Source organism: Nomia melanderi, chromosome 12 (assembly GCF_051020985.1).
Source record: "Nomia melanderi isolate GNS246 chromosome 12, iyNomMela1, whole genome shotgun sequence".
NCBI classification, from domain to species: Eukaryota; Metazoa; Arthropoda; class Insecta; order Hymenoptera; family Halictidae; genus Nomia; species Nomia melanderi.
This window is the reverse complement of record NC_135010.1, coordinates 8,142,008-8,157,790: the sequence shown is the minus strand read 5'-3', so window position 1 is coordinate 8,157,790 and position 15,783 is coordinate 8,142,008. Positions and strand designations below refer to the sequence as shown.

General features: G+C 42.9%; 1 protein-coding gene across 7 annotated transcripts in view; it reads left to right on the top strand.

Annotated features, from left to right (window-relative positions):
* The window catches only part of Nhe2 (Na[+]/H[+] hydrogen exchanger 2), a 32,759-nt gene extending 17,022 nt beyond the window's left edge, over positions 1-15,737 (top strand). Inside the window, exons 7-18 of one of the 7 annotated variants that reach the window (XM_031974654.2) lie at positions 3,321-3,410; positions 3,944-4,014; positions 4,737-4,952; positions 6,192-6,327; positions 7,142-7,354; positions 7,746-7,815; positions 7,916-8,020; positions 8,240-8,341; positions 8,874-9,035; positions 10,292-10,441; positions 10,579-10,639; positions 11,184-11,333. In XM_031974654.2, the coding sequence (XP_031830514.1) occupies positions 3,321-3,410; positions 3,944-4,014; positions 4,737-4,952; positions 6,192-6,327; positions 7,142-7,354; positions 7,746-7,815; positions 7,916-8,020; positions 8,240-8,341; positions 8,874-9,035; positions 10,292-10,441; positions 10,579-10,616 (1,353 nt within the window). In that variant the 3' untranslated portion in view covers positions 10,617-10,639; positions 11,184-11,333. Of the gene's footprint in view, positions 1-3,320; positions 3,411-3,943; positions 4,015-4,736; positions 4,953-6,191; positions 6,328-7,141; positions 7,355-7,745; positions 7,816-7,915; positions 8,021-8,239; positions 8,342-8,873; positions 9,036-9,625; positions 9,714-10,291; positions 10,442-10,578; positions 10,640-10,848; positions 10,867-11,167 lie in introns of those variants that run through there. The other 6 variants (XM_076372771.1, XM_076372770.1, XR_012999864.1 and 3 more) reach the window with 6 other exon arrangements.
* Positions 15,738-15,783: the final 46 nt, after the last annotated feature.

Genomic DNA, 15,783 nt, shown 5'->3' with positions numbered 1-15,783 from the left:
CCAGCTGCCAGCGATTGGTCAAAGGGGCAGCGTAGGGTTGAAGATGTGAACGTTAACCCTACGCGCACCTTTGCTTTCGGCTTATGTTTCATGGGAAATCGAAATATTTCGAAGATCCAGTTTTGACCTTACTTTGAGCCTCGTACCGAAGACGAAGGAGTCCTTTCTATGTTGTATTGAGTGAAATATCTTTTTTTGGTTGAGCGAGTGTTGTCACACTCTTCGGAGAATTTGATGTTTACTTAACCCTTTGCACTCGGAAATCTTCGACCAGAAATATCTATTCTTACGAGTTATAGGCGACATTCTTTGAAACGAACTGAATGGTAGAACATGCATAAGTTAAGAAACAAAGTTATTCTTCCTATATTTCACATGTTTATGGATTATACAGAGTTTAATATTGTGTGTATAATTTATAATTTTGGTATATCGAATCGAATGGTGACTGAGAGTCACCTTTAGAGTACAAAGGGTTAAGTATATGAGAGTTAATTTAGTTTGAAGTGGGACGAATTAATTGTACTGTTAAATTGGTTCCGTTATGAGAATTTTTCGACTGTCGATGATGATTATTTTGTTTAGAAATTTCTCCGTTTGTACGAGACGGAATAAGTAACGTTATTTGTTGACTGAACAGCTAGTGGAGGATACAGTGGATGCTTCTGTTTTCTTTGAATACATTATTGTCCGGAAGTGAGTTCCATTGGGAACAATTTTCCTTTTCAAAATATTCATTGTGTTTCCTTAGACCTTTAAATGTTTATATTATAAATTATAATGATTGAATTAAAGTATCCCGGGTCCGGGGACCGGCATTGCGGACTGAATACGTTTCAGAGAATAATAGATGTGCTCGAAGTAACTGCCCGAAAATCTCCGAGCACGAATGTAGGTACACAGAAGAATGACGATAAAGGTTGTTCGATTTAAAGAGGGTACTATAATAGCAGGAAAATCCTTTTTCTCTAAATCAACATCCCGGCGAAGTGTGGCACTCGGTGCTCCGCGGGCGGCGCTGGGTTGCGCAGGGGTAAACTTTCAGAAATGTTGATTTAGCCCCGGGGAACCGTTCGATAACACCGGTCGAATTTACTGTTATTAAATTTTCATTTCTAATCGACGATCGGTCACGAACAACTTGTCGTCTCGCTATCACGCCGAAAAATTTTTATATTTCAAAAGTCTGAATGTTACATTTCTCCAGTTCGCAAAAATTCTTTAACGCTAAAACTACTAAACAGGTCAAAATGACTCGTTCCTGATGTCTTCCTTTTGCAATTACTAAAAAGACAACAGATGCTTCTCTGAGAAATTATTTTAGAAATTAATTTAGCAATACGAAAACTGCATTGTAAATCAATTAAACTCTAAATAGATTCACTCTTGGAGATTCCATAAAGGAATTTCGAAAAGTCAATGTAACTGCTCGGTAGTTTTAGTGTTAAACCCCAAGCCTCCTTCTCATACCTTCGAAATTCAGCGATTCAACTGACAAACTTCACTTTTTCAATTCTTTCATGCGCAATCCCTCAAACCCTTGAATCCTTCAATTTGATAATATTCCAATCCTTAAATCCCCGATGATCCTTCCAACCCTTCGAATTCCAATAAATTCCACCTTCCGCGTCCGCGAATTTCCAAAGGCCGCCCTTCCGTTATATATAAATTTCGCGCGTTCATAAAATTGTATAAATCTCCGCCGGCTCCATTAAACGGGACGCACCGCCGAGAATCTCCCAGAAATTTATTATTCAGCGGTTGCATGGAGGCCATAACTCGGTAGCTTCTCGATTAGATCCCGCTCCTCGGCGAGCGTTTTGCACGGGACCGCCTACCCAAGAAAAGAATGCGCAACCCGGCCGTTATCGCAATTTGTATCTTTACATGTTGCGACGGTGGCGGCGCACGCGGCAACTTTTATTACCCGGCCCGGTCATTCCGCCATCATAGACAACTACGGGCAAACCGGAGGCGTAGGCTTTTACGACAATCCGCGGCACGGTCTAGTAGCTGCAAGTATATTCCCCTGTGATATTAGCGTGGAATATAACCCAGGCGAAAGATTCTTTTCTTCTTTTATATGCGCGCGCCCCCGTCGTATAGAACGGGTCCGAAGGAAATAGGGGTTACGTCGCTGGGGTGCAGGCAATACCTTCTTTTACCGGTGCCTGCAAACCCCAACGCTACAAAATCATTCGCTTTAATTTTCCCCGGACTCCTTCAGAGAAGGATTAAAACGTTCTAAAATAAAAGCGAATCAAACGCGAAACGCAATTAGATCGCGAAAGGTTAAGCGTCACGGGTAAAGAACAGAGGGAGAACGGTGGAATGGGAGAAAACACCACCCTTTTCGTCCCGAAGGCGCGTCCTGTTTGCGATTGAAGCGGGACCAACCCCGTGGTTCCATTAGTTCTAAAAACACCATCGACTTTGCCGGCCAGTCGATCGGAAACTCGATATCGACGCCGACCGGCGTTCGAGCGCCGGTTTGCTCGCGACAACCGCTCGATCCTGCATAACTTATGCATAAAAGAGCAACCCGAGGCGGGGAGAGAGTTTTTTGGTCGAGATGCTTCGCGTTACAAGCGGAGTGTTGTCAACGCGTCGCGTTAACGGGTCGCGCCGGGGATGGGGCACGTCCTTTCCGGTTTATCGTTTGAACGGCGCTTCGTTTGTAGCGCGCCCCTTTTGTAGATTCGAATCGGAATGGTCGAATGGATTCTGTTACGACTTTTCAGCGGGTTTCGTTATTTAGCCATAGTAAATTATAGATGTACTACTGCTCCCTTTCATTTTGCCTGTTCGTTTACAGTAATTCGATAATTCGGGTAGCTGTATTTTATTACAGCTGGAAATTTGAATTATTTGAAGTGACACGGTTTTCCAGGTTTAGTTTTGTCTCGTTGATTAATCGGGTACCTATTGTTCTTTGTGACTCATTATTATTTTCCTTTAATTACATCGAATAGCTCTACGTTCTCTTTATCCTGTTTCCTTCTACTCGATACTTACTCATTTCGATGTACGTCAAATACTTGGAAATCAGGCTTTCACTTAAAAAAGAGAAACTTCATCCGCCATATCGTGTTAAACGTGTCTCGCAAAATTTTCAACAAACTTCTCCGATACAAAACTTACAATCCACAGACGTCCTTTACATCCTCGACTTCCTCCCTCGCGTAGAATCCCACCCCTAGCACTCAGGCCATCATAAAAATTGCATCGTACATCCACAAACAACATTCTTTTCATAACAAGCACTCAAAACAGAGAGCTCTGCTCATCGTCATAGAACTCACGACCCGTACCATTTCTAGGGCATCACGATCAAGCCGCTGGTGAAGATCCTGAACGTGAAGAGGGCCGAGAGGAAGAAGCCGACGATGAACGAGAGGATTCACGAAAGGGTGCGTGCAGTTGCTCGCGCTACTTAACGCCGTTGCCCGTTAACGTTCTCCTACGTTCTTGTTTTTTAATGATTCCTTGCGGCGGGGATCGATCGGTTAATAAAAATACTAGACGTAGGAAGGAGAGGCCAAGGCGGGAGAGGGGTCGCGCCGCGTTGTAAATTATAGACCCGCCGCCGGTGCATCCTCGTGTCGTTAATATAAATATTGAAAAAGAATAGCCGGGCCACGATACCGGGGCGGAATCAATAATCGTTTGCCCGTCCGCGTGTGCATGGGAGGATCGCATTGATTTTCAAGCGGCGGCACTCGCGGCCCGTTTCCCAAATGAACGTGTCAAAACAAGAACAATGGCCCAGTAAATTAACCGAGTCGTTTCGTGGTTGATACTCTTAGCATATATCACGCCAGATAACGGATATAATAAGCGGCCACCCCCGACGCGACGGTCCGGCCCTGCGCCGGACGTCGAAAAAGAGAAAAAACGAGAGAGAAAAAGAGAGAGAGAAGGAAAATGACGTTTCTGTTTTCAGATAATAGATCACGTTATGGCCGGGATCGAGGACATTTTGGGCAAGCACGGGAACTACCATGTCCGAGACAAGTACATAACTCTTCTGTGTTTAATGAATACTTAATCACTCGCGGTATCGCGTTCTGTCCGCGAACACGCGCTTTAAACTCACCGCGTGATAGAGCTTTTTCGTTGGCCAGTCACGGGTAGCTTTGGGATCATGCAAATATGGAGGTTAGGAACGGGGTACTGTTCACTTGGACATTATTTTCAAGGAAATTAAGAATTTGATAGTATTTAAATTATGTTTGAGGTATATATAGAGGTTTAAATTGCTGACTTCTGTTGAAATATGTAGAATTTTATAGAAATGGGGAATATTTGGATTCTTTGTTTTGCTTGTGCTATTTGCTAAGTTTGTGATCGATGAAAGTAGAAACTTGTTCGTACACCTATGCAGTCGATCGTTTGTTGTTAACGAATTGTTTTAGTGATAGTAGTTTCATTGTTAGAGATACCGGAAAGTTCTGTCCATTTTTTAATTAAAAGAACATAATACGTTTTCAAAAAATTTATTAATATTACAGTATAATTTCTGTCGTTACTAATGACCTCCTCCCAGTATGGTGGTAGGTGGATTACATTTCTATAGAATAACTCCTCTTTGGAAACTCGAGATGACATTATCGAGCAGAACTTTCCGGTAGAGCATTTATTTTTGTATTTTTAACTGATTCTTTTTGTTCTTTCTCTTTTACTATTCCGTAATGACGCGAGTCTCGTTATTTTCTCATATTGTGGTGTAATTCTAGGTTCAAACGGTTCGATAACAAGTTCATTCGACCGTACTTGGTGAGAGATCATTACGGCGCCGAACCGAAAATATTGGAAACGTACTCGAAGCTCGCAATGAAAGACGCTCTGGATTACATTAGGAGGAACGCGTCCACTATTGGTAATATCAGCGGCACGGAAAGCATGTCCGCAATATTCCGGAACTATAGCAACACGGGACAGTTCAATGGAAGGTATGATTCCTCCTTTTTCGCCTCTTCCGTTCTACCCTGTCTCCATTTCTCCCGGTTACAATTCAATACGTACCGGGCAAGAAGTTATCTCGTTTATACTTGACCTGCTTATTTTTCACAATAACAAATACTGTCGGGAATACTCCTTTGAGACAACAGACTCGCTACCCGTGACGCTCCAAAGGAGCGAAATAGTAATTACAAAGAAAGTTTTAATTAACGAAAGACCAGTTAAGGCTGCGTGAGCTAGCCAGCATTTAATGAAAATTCGAATCGCTCTTGATTCGATTATTCGATAACATCGAGAGCTTCGAATAATTAGGAAATATCATTCTTCCGTGGGAGATTCTTTCCTATCGAAAATTATGGATTTTCGTTAATTTCGAACTTTCATGTTTCTCGCTTTCAACACTAATATGACGGATATTGAATTTTTTAAACGCTATTTAGTAACAGTTTAAGTTGATTTTGGTCCGTGCAATTACGCGAATACACATTGCAATACTCTGGTTTAGAAGCTGCAATTTTTTCAATTTATATAGACGAACACGTAGGTTTTTAGGAACAATAGAATAAAGTATAGAATAAACGTCCGCAAATCTATTAATATCTTTACAGTGATCTCTTAAGATTTATAATAAAAATGATTAGATTTTTCTTCTTGCAACTCACTTAAATCGCAAAACTCGTTTAATCCAAGTAAATGTAATATTAAAAAAGCCTGCGTTAACGGAATACATGTAGTACACATAAAAGTCAAACTGACGGTCGAACTAAAATGCATCACTCAACTATCAGTGTCTTTTTATCCCACGAAAGTTTACGAATGCATCATAATCCGGTTTCTATCTCGTGCCCTGTCAAAATTCCACGGGATACCGGGACCGCCACCGACGTCTAAAAGAAAAACACGGGGTTAATCTTCGAAACTACACGGCTCGTAAATTATTGATCGACCAGACATTTTCATGTCTTATTTCGAAGAAGTCATAACCACGTTATCTCGGGACCTGTCACGCCGAATAAGCCCAGCATCACTGTCCGCGACGTTGATGGCCCAGAAAGTAGTTTAGGGCTGGAAAGTACCAATGACTCACCCCGGCCCGTTGTTCGTGGAAACGTGGCCGAAGATAAGTCTGCATTGTATCTCGATTGAACAGCAAACCCTCCTCGAGGCACGGTATCGATCTCGAAGTGGCAGCCCGTCATAAAATGCAGTCTCATTCTTTCTCCTTCCAGTCCAAGTTGCAGCCAGCTCGAAGCGGGCTGGAATATTGATCCTCAAGAGGTGGAGTACAACCCTTCCAAGAAGGACCTGACGGACGCCAGGATCCACCATCTATTGGCCGAGGAACTTTGCAAGCCTTACAAGAGGGTAAGACACCCTCCTTGCTGACGGCGATTTACATATATGCTCGCGGCCCTGAAAACTTTGCTGACTGGGAGGGATGTTTAGATCGCGCCGCTGAAGAATTTCGATCCCGTCACCCCTCGCCACCTACGTCCACGCTAACCACGGCTAGTGTCGCGTTACTTAGAAAGACAGAGAAAAATCACGCGACTTTCACCCTCCAGCACGTGAACGCGAATCGTGTTTGCACGTCGGGAACCTTTAACTGTCGATTTTCGCTGTTAACCCTCGCGTTAGCAACCTGGGTACTTAGATTTCAATTTCGTTATAGATCATTTGGTACGTTCCTCTGAAAATTTGACGAAATTGCTTTGAATCTCAATTTTCTTTTGACAATTTAGAAGTAAATGTTTCAGTTGAAGTTGTGGTTTGAACGGGTACAGATGTTTCGGTTGCTAACGTAAGGGTTGATACTGGGGAAACTGAAAGGAACTGTTTGTTAAATTATTAGCAAGAACAGGGAGAATCGGTTTCGAGACAGGGGTAAGTGAGCGAAATCGACAGTTAAGGGCTTGACGGTTCAAGTTCACGCTTCCGCTTGCACTGAAGAGCAAAAGAAAGCTGCCCTGTAGCACAGAGTGTTCCTCTTTAGCCTTTCGTTGCCGCTTCTACAGGGTGATTCTCAAGTAAGTGGCTGAACTTTGGGTGCTCGTTCGTGAGAGCGAAAGAGAGGGAGAGAGGGGAAGCAAACGAGGGGGGCAAAAAAAAGAGACACTTGGCTGTGAACGAAAGTTTCGTAAGAACGCATGCACTCCTAAAGTTTAGCTACCTATTTCAGAACCGCTATATAAAAATAAAGAAAAAGGGAGATGGAAACAAGTTCCTGAGTGATGAAATAAAATTCTCCCAGCATCGACGGCTGAGCTACAGCCGACACGCGGTGAATGATCGCGATCTCTCGACCCAAGTCAATTACAAAATGCACATGAACATACGACGGATGATGGGCGAGCCCAAGCATCGTCACAAGCGCAATAGGAAGTTCCTCAAAGTGAGTATTTTCCCCTACAAGCATTGTTCACTTAATCGCCGGTTCATTATAACTCTGCAGAACTGAATTGTTTTATTCAGCCCTTAGAAAATCAACCTCTACAATCTCAATTCATATGAATTACATCTCACTGTAAAACGTTCTCTATGCGAATTCCTGAAAGATATAATTATCTAATAGTAATCCAATACTCGAACATTTCAAAATCCGAAACTTTCACAAACGCCAACATATTTTCTAAGCATTCAACTTTTAATAACCCTCGAACAAGTTCCTCTACCTTGAATAACACGGATTCATCTTTTCCATCACGCGCTCGCCGCCTTAATTTCTATCTAGTCGCGGCCGACCGGTCCTATTCGCAATTAAAACTTCGGTTTCTCGATTGCAGGACGGCAAGCAGAACCACGTGAGTTTCCCGGAGTTCCAGCAGAACGGCTCGACGAAGTTGTTCACCCAAGGTAAATTAGAGAAAGACTATCGATGCTCGCGCGCGGCGGGCATAAAAAGGAGTGTTCCCCTTTTGAATACGTGAATACGTGAATCCGAAATTCGTCGCAGATTACATCAACGGCGTGCTGTACGAGTTGGAGAACGGTGATACCTCGAAGCCGTCCAGCAAAGAGGACTGGGACTCGGCGATAACTTTCACGGCTCGCACTTCCGGTAAGGATTCCAGGGGGTTTTTTCATCGTCCAAGTTCCCCACCGTGTCTCATTAGAGCGCGAAGTTTCCGGCGAATTTTCTCGGCCCCTTTGAAGGAATCAGTTCCCGCCATGATTAGTCCGTTCTCGTTAAAGTCTTCTTTCAATGGCCGCGAAGCCGGGGGCGAGTAATTTCGCCGGGCGATTCACAGGCAAATGTCTTATCGCTTGATTTTCATAGACTCGTCGAACGTGAACGCGGAGACCCAACACGGCGCCACCACGACCACCTCGATGGACACCATTAACACGGAGGATCCGGATATGAAGCTCGGCCGCGACGGTGCGACATTCTTTTATTACTCGACACTGTTCTTCTCTGTAACTTTGATCTTCCCGTTTTCGTAGTTTCGTTTTCTGTTTTATCAGTTGAAATGGGTTTCGTTTGTAGGGAAGACATTATTGTTTACCTTGAAGCGCTTGAAGTGAATACGGTAAAGGGTATTTTTAAATTGAGAAATGATGATAAATTGTGTTTACCTCGAACGTTTCAAAGCGAACAATATCTGCGCTACGAATTAGTTTTCCTTACTATTAACACGGTAAAGGATACTTTTAAATTGAGAAATGATGGTAAATTTTGTTAATAGAAATAACTATCGTTGAAAAGATTAACAAGAAAGAAATTCATGTGGTACGATATTTTCTTTTGTGTTCCGTGAATCAAGGGGTTGAGATTTGTATGCAATATAGAAACTAAATGAACTTCTCTTAATCATGTTTAAGATATTACTAGAATTCGTAGAAAGTATTACAATTTCGAAACAAAATATTATTGAAATTTTGAAGGTAACACTTTGATTTTTTCATTACAGAGAGCTACAGGGTGACAACGCCCACCGCCACCGAAACCATGCTACCATGGAAGAGGGAGGACGACTATGATTCTGGTCACCCTATCAAACAAAACGAATTTCCCGCTTGGTGTTCGAACAAAGAGTATCTAGCGTACAGTTCACCCTCAGCTACTTTCTTAGGTGAGATTACCCGAAGAAGATTGAGTCTACTTCGTTATTAATATTCACAGGATCAAATAGTATCAAAGATAGAGTAGCAACAGTACACTGATTTCATTGGCTGACACTTCAAACAGTTAAAGAATCGACACTTTTAATACACGACACTCTTTACTCTTTATAATTTAATACACTGTACGATAAGAACCATACTATCATTGTTAAGAAAATCACTGCTTACTCTGAACGAATCTCGAGGATTTCTTTTAACGGGGGTCGGGTAATCCCTTACACGTAGAAGGAAAAGCTACATTTTTCCAAAGTTTCATAACAAACTGATAGGAGAGCTTCATATCACACTGTAAATTGATTTACAAGCATATTTACAGTTTAGTGGTTAATCAGAAGGTTGTAAGATGCGCCTTGAATATTTCTAAAACAGGATGGTGTGTAAGGTAACAGGCTAACAATAAGTAAGAATGTTAAAGTTTACAGCTACCGTCGTCGTCGCGTCAGAAACTAAAATGTCTGTTAAAAAATCTGTCGATCGTTGGCTAGATGTGATAATGGCAGGTACGTGAACGGTGAAAAAACAAACCACTACTTTACAGGGGATGCATATTTTTGAGGACGAGGCAGCTTACGAAGCCGGGGGATACCTTCGGATCGCAATAACAGCCGCTACCGGTCGGAGAACATGTAAATGTCATGCATCAGATCTTTCCGAATTTCCTGTCGTTTTTCCTTTTCTTTTCTCTCGATGGTCTATGGGAAATGCGTTCTTTTCTTCGATCTTTGGGTTACCCAATCCCCTTTGGCAGATCTCTCAACCCACACACATACACATCTACACAGGCACTCGGCACACTAACGACACCATGCGAATTCGTTTCGTTTTCTTGCCTCGTGCTCGAGTGTTCGTCTCTGAAACTCAGCCTCTGAGAACAGTCACTTTGTTTTGTTTCCGTTTCCACGTGTACGTTCTGTTTTCAACAGCACTCGTTTTCTCACTTCCGTGCACCTTGTGCGGTGTGTTTCGTTCGTTTTGACTATGGGTGTGATAATATTTGATTAAACATCGAATATTAAGGTTTCATTTGTTACATTTTAGTTAGATAAAAATCGAGAATTTGATTTTGCGCTGAAGTGCTATGGAATAAAACAGTTAAATGGGGATAATTGAATAACTTGGTTACTGTTTGCAATGGTCAAAAGAAACGAAACAGCCTGGTGATCGATGTTTCATACGAATTGTCAACGAATTCTCCTGACTGTAGGTGGAATCGAACAGCCGAAGGTTCAGTCAGTGATTGGCCTGTTTCGTCGCGACAGCGTCTGCACACCCAACAGTATAGATCAAGACATCCTGGACAAGCACGACGACTTCACGTTGACGGAACAGACAGACTCTCCCTCGAGAGCCTCGAGTAAGTATTCCTAATTCATTCTTGTACACCAAGAGTCGATAAGCCTGTCCCTCGTGTATTTTTTTTATTTATACACGACACCAATAAACTACAAAATTTATGGAATTATTGTTTAACGGGGTTTTCATTTTATTTAGACTCCGAGGGACCCTTGACGGAGCAAACGAGTCTCTGATCGATTCCAGATTTCTATGAAAAGTAAAACACTCATTTTATGACATTTATTATACTAACCACAACGACGCGTAACAAACTAAACGAGTAAAACCTAACTAAGAAACGATAGGCCGCAGTGATCAGATCACAGTCGGTTAGAATAACTATTAACAAGCTGAATTTCAAAACACTTCTGCGATTTGAAATATATCGAGACGAAACTCTGAGGAGATATACTTGTTTCAGTGTAGAATGCATTGAGCCTACGTTCGCGAAATTATGTGAGTCGTCTCACCCCACGGTCATTTCAACTAACCCCTTCACCCTTTGCGGTCCAGAGCACACACAACATTCAGTTTCACTCCAACACCTACTACTTTTTTCATCGATCATCGCCACAATTATTCTAGTAACTAATTTTCAAGCTTCCCAAATTTTTTTGAACGAACCAAATTGCCATATCGAATTTGAGTTACATAACATTCATACAAGTTCCACAATGAAAATCCAAAAACACTTCGGACCGCAAAGGGTTAGTTCATACAGAAGGCTACAATCGGATGAGCAAAGAACTGGATTGTTGCAGACGGGAGGAGGGGACCGACGAGGAGGGTATCGATGATGGAGCTGGGCTCCATGGAGAGGTCCCAGTCAGACAAGGTGACGGACGACGGTTCCCACTCTCTGCCGGAATGCTGGAACCCGCCGCACAAGTACCGGATGAGCTCGTTCCCCTACTCGGCTCAGGTGCCTAGTCTCTCGACCGCTCTCATCACGGATTCCTCGGAGTCGTCGGAGGACATCGACGAGGAGGAAGAGAAAGCTTGACCCTTGGGGATCGTCGAGGAGCAGACATCGTCCTACCCGGACAACGAGCGCCGACTGCGTCGCCCGTGGCGGCGACCACCTCGGCGTTCGTTACTCTCGTCTCTCCTGCGACGACCCAGCGCCCCCGTTTGAGGGCGTCGATGATAGGTTGGGGGGAACATTCACAGATCGCCCGTGACTCCAGCGATTTCTCCTGAAAGATCACTGCTGAACCAACCCGAGTCGATCGACGGTGCTCCCCGCGACCGTTCCGGCACGCGAGACGGACGGCGGGCCCGCCGCCATCTTGGCGTCTCGGGCCAACCGCCATCTTGGCGCATCGGCAGCCTCATCTTCTGCAGGACCACGACGACGGAAAGTATCCTCGTTGACCACCGATGCTTTGCGTTCGCACGCGGAAACGAGTCACTTCGGGGCCGGTAGAGCTAGTTTTCCAATTTCAGAGATGAATATTTTTCCCCGAGTCGAAGAGCTGGGCTAACGGGGCGCACGCGCGGGAATCCAAACACGGGCGTTCTCTCAGTGGGCTCAATGAATTTCGAGTTTCGCGCGCGTCGTTCCCGGAAGTCGGTATTTCTTGAAGAGATTGAAGACGATGTTCTCGTCATAGAGTTTGCGGTTGAATTCATAGACACATCGCGCGCCATTTTGTCGGGCAGCGACTTTGATGAAATCTTAAACGATACTGTTGTATTATTTGAGAAAGATGGTAGATTAGACGACGGTATATTTTCTGAAATTTTGTGAACGCGTGGAGCCAAGGCGGACGTTCGAGTAAACAAGATTGTCCAATTCGATAGTAGCTTTTGATGATGATAGAACTCCCGCTTCTTTTCCCGCGTCTGCGTCACGTTACTCTTCCCCGTAATTTTATCGGGCACCGTGAAGAGCGCGCGTCGTTCGAGCAGATCGATCGCGGCTGATGAACGTCGATGCCGTTTTCGGCCGATGATCGACCGCGATCCTTTTAATACTCGGACCACACTGCGCGCAAATGCTTTCGAATATCCGAAACAGTGGACGGGCGCGAGATAGATAGCGACAGGAAGCGAGGGAGGGAGACAGGAAGATGGAGAGGGAGATGGAAAGACAAAAAGAGAAAGCTATTTTTTTAACCGATACCATTTCCTCCACGTGCGGCCGATGGTCGGACAAGATAGATCGGTGGAGAGGGAGGAGGAACGGCTGGTTTTCCGTAATTCATTTTCGATGCACTTCCCGTTTGCACGAACGCGGAACGTACGCGTGATCGTCACGCGTCGTGGCTTATTTCCGATCGATCTTCGCGGCTCGCGTTCGCGGCGAACGATCGATCGCGGTTGCGCGATTTCCTACGAATGCCCGAAACGCGTTTCTTTTCTTTTTCTCTTCGCGCGGGTATTGAGCAACGAGCACCGCGTGGCACTTCCCGCGCGACTAAACGTAACGATCGCTGACGAGACTTGGTATCGTGGCCTTAAGATTCCTAGAAGTATCCTAGCAGCGACCGGTGCTTCCGGTTACGAGAGCGTGAGAACGAGGAACGACGGGTGAGACTTTTCTTCGACGGCGAGACGTAAGGACGCGATTCCGTGTTGCTCCCTTTTGGTCGGCTTGTAGATTAACTACTCCCTCAATGATTTCCATGGTTTTAAGTATGTAGACGTGGATAGTTTCGACAAGCTCTTTCCTTGTATAAAAATATCATACTCCTTTAGTCTCCGAGATATTCGTGAAAACTACCAATAGCACAGTGAATTTTTCCGAATTATGCAGTAATCGTTTGTGTGTATGTTTTCGTTCGGTATCAAATTCAAATTTTCTGCCTTCAGTCGTTGATGACGTTTCTTATAATGTATACGAATATATTCTAATTTTCTCAGGGTGAAAGTTCAAACTTTTACTTTGTAATTGCTAACAATTTTTCAAGTCTGAATCCGGTGGTCTTTATTAATGCTTTGGAAACTAAAGGAGTTCAACATTTATGTAAGAGAAACATGTTGTCCAAATATCGATTTCTGCAAAATATTTAAAAATCGTCATAGTAGTTAATCTACAGGTTCACCTCTGTTTTTTCATTTTTTCTTTCCCGGGTGATACGAGATACGGCAATCGTCGCGCCACGCTGAAGATCATCGAGCGATTCGCTTCACAGTTTTTAGACACGCAAGGTTTTGACATGCCGCCGAGGCGCAACTGGACTCAGAAAGGACGACTGTATCTTCGGCTGAGAGGAACGATCTTGTTGAGACCAAAAATTTAGATAATTCATTCTGCATTTTAAACGCTTAATTCTGCAACACTGTTAATAATCGAATAATACTTGACGTTACTCGCCTCGTGATAAATGTTGTGGCTAATATAATTTAGAGTAATGTAGACATTCCAATTATGAAATTTTGGATCATTAAGTAAGAGTAAGAAAATTCTGTCTCGGTTAAGAACTTTAAGGCCTTTCTTTAAAATTTTCTAAAATTCTTGTATTATAAAATTTACGTCTGACGGGATTGCGTTCTCAGCGATAGAAATTTCACTGTCTCCTTTCTGGCAATCTGCCTTGCTAACGATTGAGTTCCTTCGGAGATTTTCGTGAAATATTAAAATGAAGACGACATTTCATATTTAATGAAATGTCTAATGAAATTCCATGAATTTTGAATTTTCATTATCAATGAAATAAACAAACGCTTCTTCCCATTCATGGCAAAGGAAGCAATTTGTTGCGATTTCTCAAATTATTCGAATACGTTACGGAATTCTGCAGTGGTCTCCGCAGCGACTCAATATTTCAATGCAACAAGCGTGCTCGCCGACGGTCACGTTTTCAATGATGATCCCGACGTGACCGTTTCCTAGTTCATCCACTTTAGAGAGGAATCTCTAAAAAGAAGATAATAATAGTAAAGCAAAATGCTTCGTACTGAGACGCAAGAAACTCGAGGATCAACAAAATGAGCATTCCTTCAATACCGTTTATATGGGATATATCCTTGTGGATGGAATCCATTCGAAAAGGAGCAATAACAAACCACGAGAAGAATCGTGGTAAACGTTCACCTGTGACTCATTAAATTTCGCTTGGGGTTTCGTCTCATCGAGTGCTCAATATTACCAGTATTATCATTGCATAATATCGATTCTATTTTTGGTAAAATTTTGAATTCGTTTCCGTACATCGACACTAGACCCTTTGCGCCATCAAGATCTCATTAACATTAATGTAGGTATCTACCTCTAAATAATTCACTATTTCGTTTCGAAGTTAATATAAGTTAACATCGATCGTGTTAACGATATTAACGATCCGAGTCGTCAAACACTGAACGTCATTATCGAATATCTTTGAATTTGATTCAATTGGAAAACCGTTTGGATGACTTTTAATTCAACTTGAATTGCGACAAAATGGTTGCAAGACTTTAACAATGTAAAATTTGTCATGTACTTCAACGCGAACGTTTTAATCGTTATTTTCCACGTATAATTCAACTCTGAGGTTCAGGTTCCATTTCATAAGGACAGATCTTGTATAACAGAGTGACATCCTACCGTGGATCGTCGAAGTCTTTCTCACGGCGACAGATACACATGGAAGTTGTCTCCTCTCCTTAAATATGGCCTTAAAAGTGAAGTAATGATAAATGACGACGACGAGATGAATAAATAAAAGGATAAAAGTCTCAAGCAGAAGAACAAAAAAAAATGAAACCAGCCGCGGAGGAAACAGTCGTAGGCTCAGTAACTAATGCGACCATTAACAGACCGTATGTAAATAAAGGAACTTTTCATAGCGGATAACGTAGCCAGTTATTACGATGAACGTATTATTACCATCATTTATTGGACACGGAGTTAAAGGACATCGGCGTGTCAAGGTGCGCGACTAATGGAAGGGTGCAAAGGGAAAGATCAGACTTCCAATTTTCATGAGAATTGAGAACAGGGTTGTTGACTAATTTAAGACGATTCAACGCGGCGCCGGCCGCGTCTATGTACTTAAGTACTTATGGAATTGACCGGAACACCGTCGAGGTTTCATTTCTTTTAGGATAATCGTTGAATAGTTCGGATTAAGGATATGATTTTTAGGGATTCCCTAGGGTTATCGTTTAGGGAGTATTCCTTTCGCGCACAGTTCGCTTGAAATATGCGCTTTTAACAAATATATAAAGAGTCAATTCTCGTGAAAATCTCGGAACAAGCTCGAAATTTCCCTTCGCGGGATATTCCTGGTGGCCTCTAGTTATCTAGGTCGGACGTGATGTCGGACTAGTCTCTAGACGCTAGTCTTTACGCTGTTGATTTGTTAAAATAAATGTTTATTTCGTAAAAACGAGAGCCTTTTTCATTGACGTCCTTTTCCCGATGATGAATGTAGT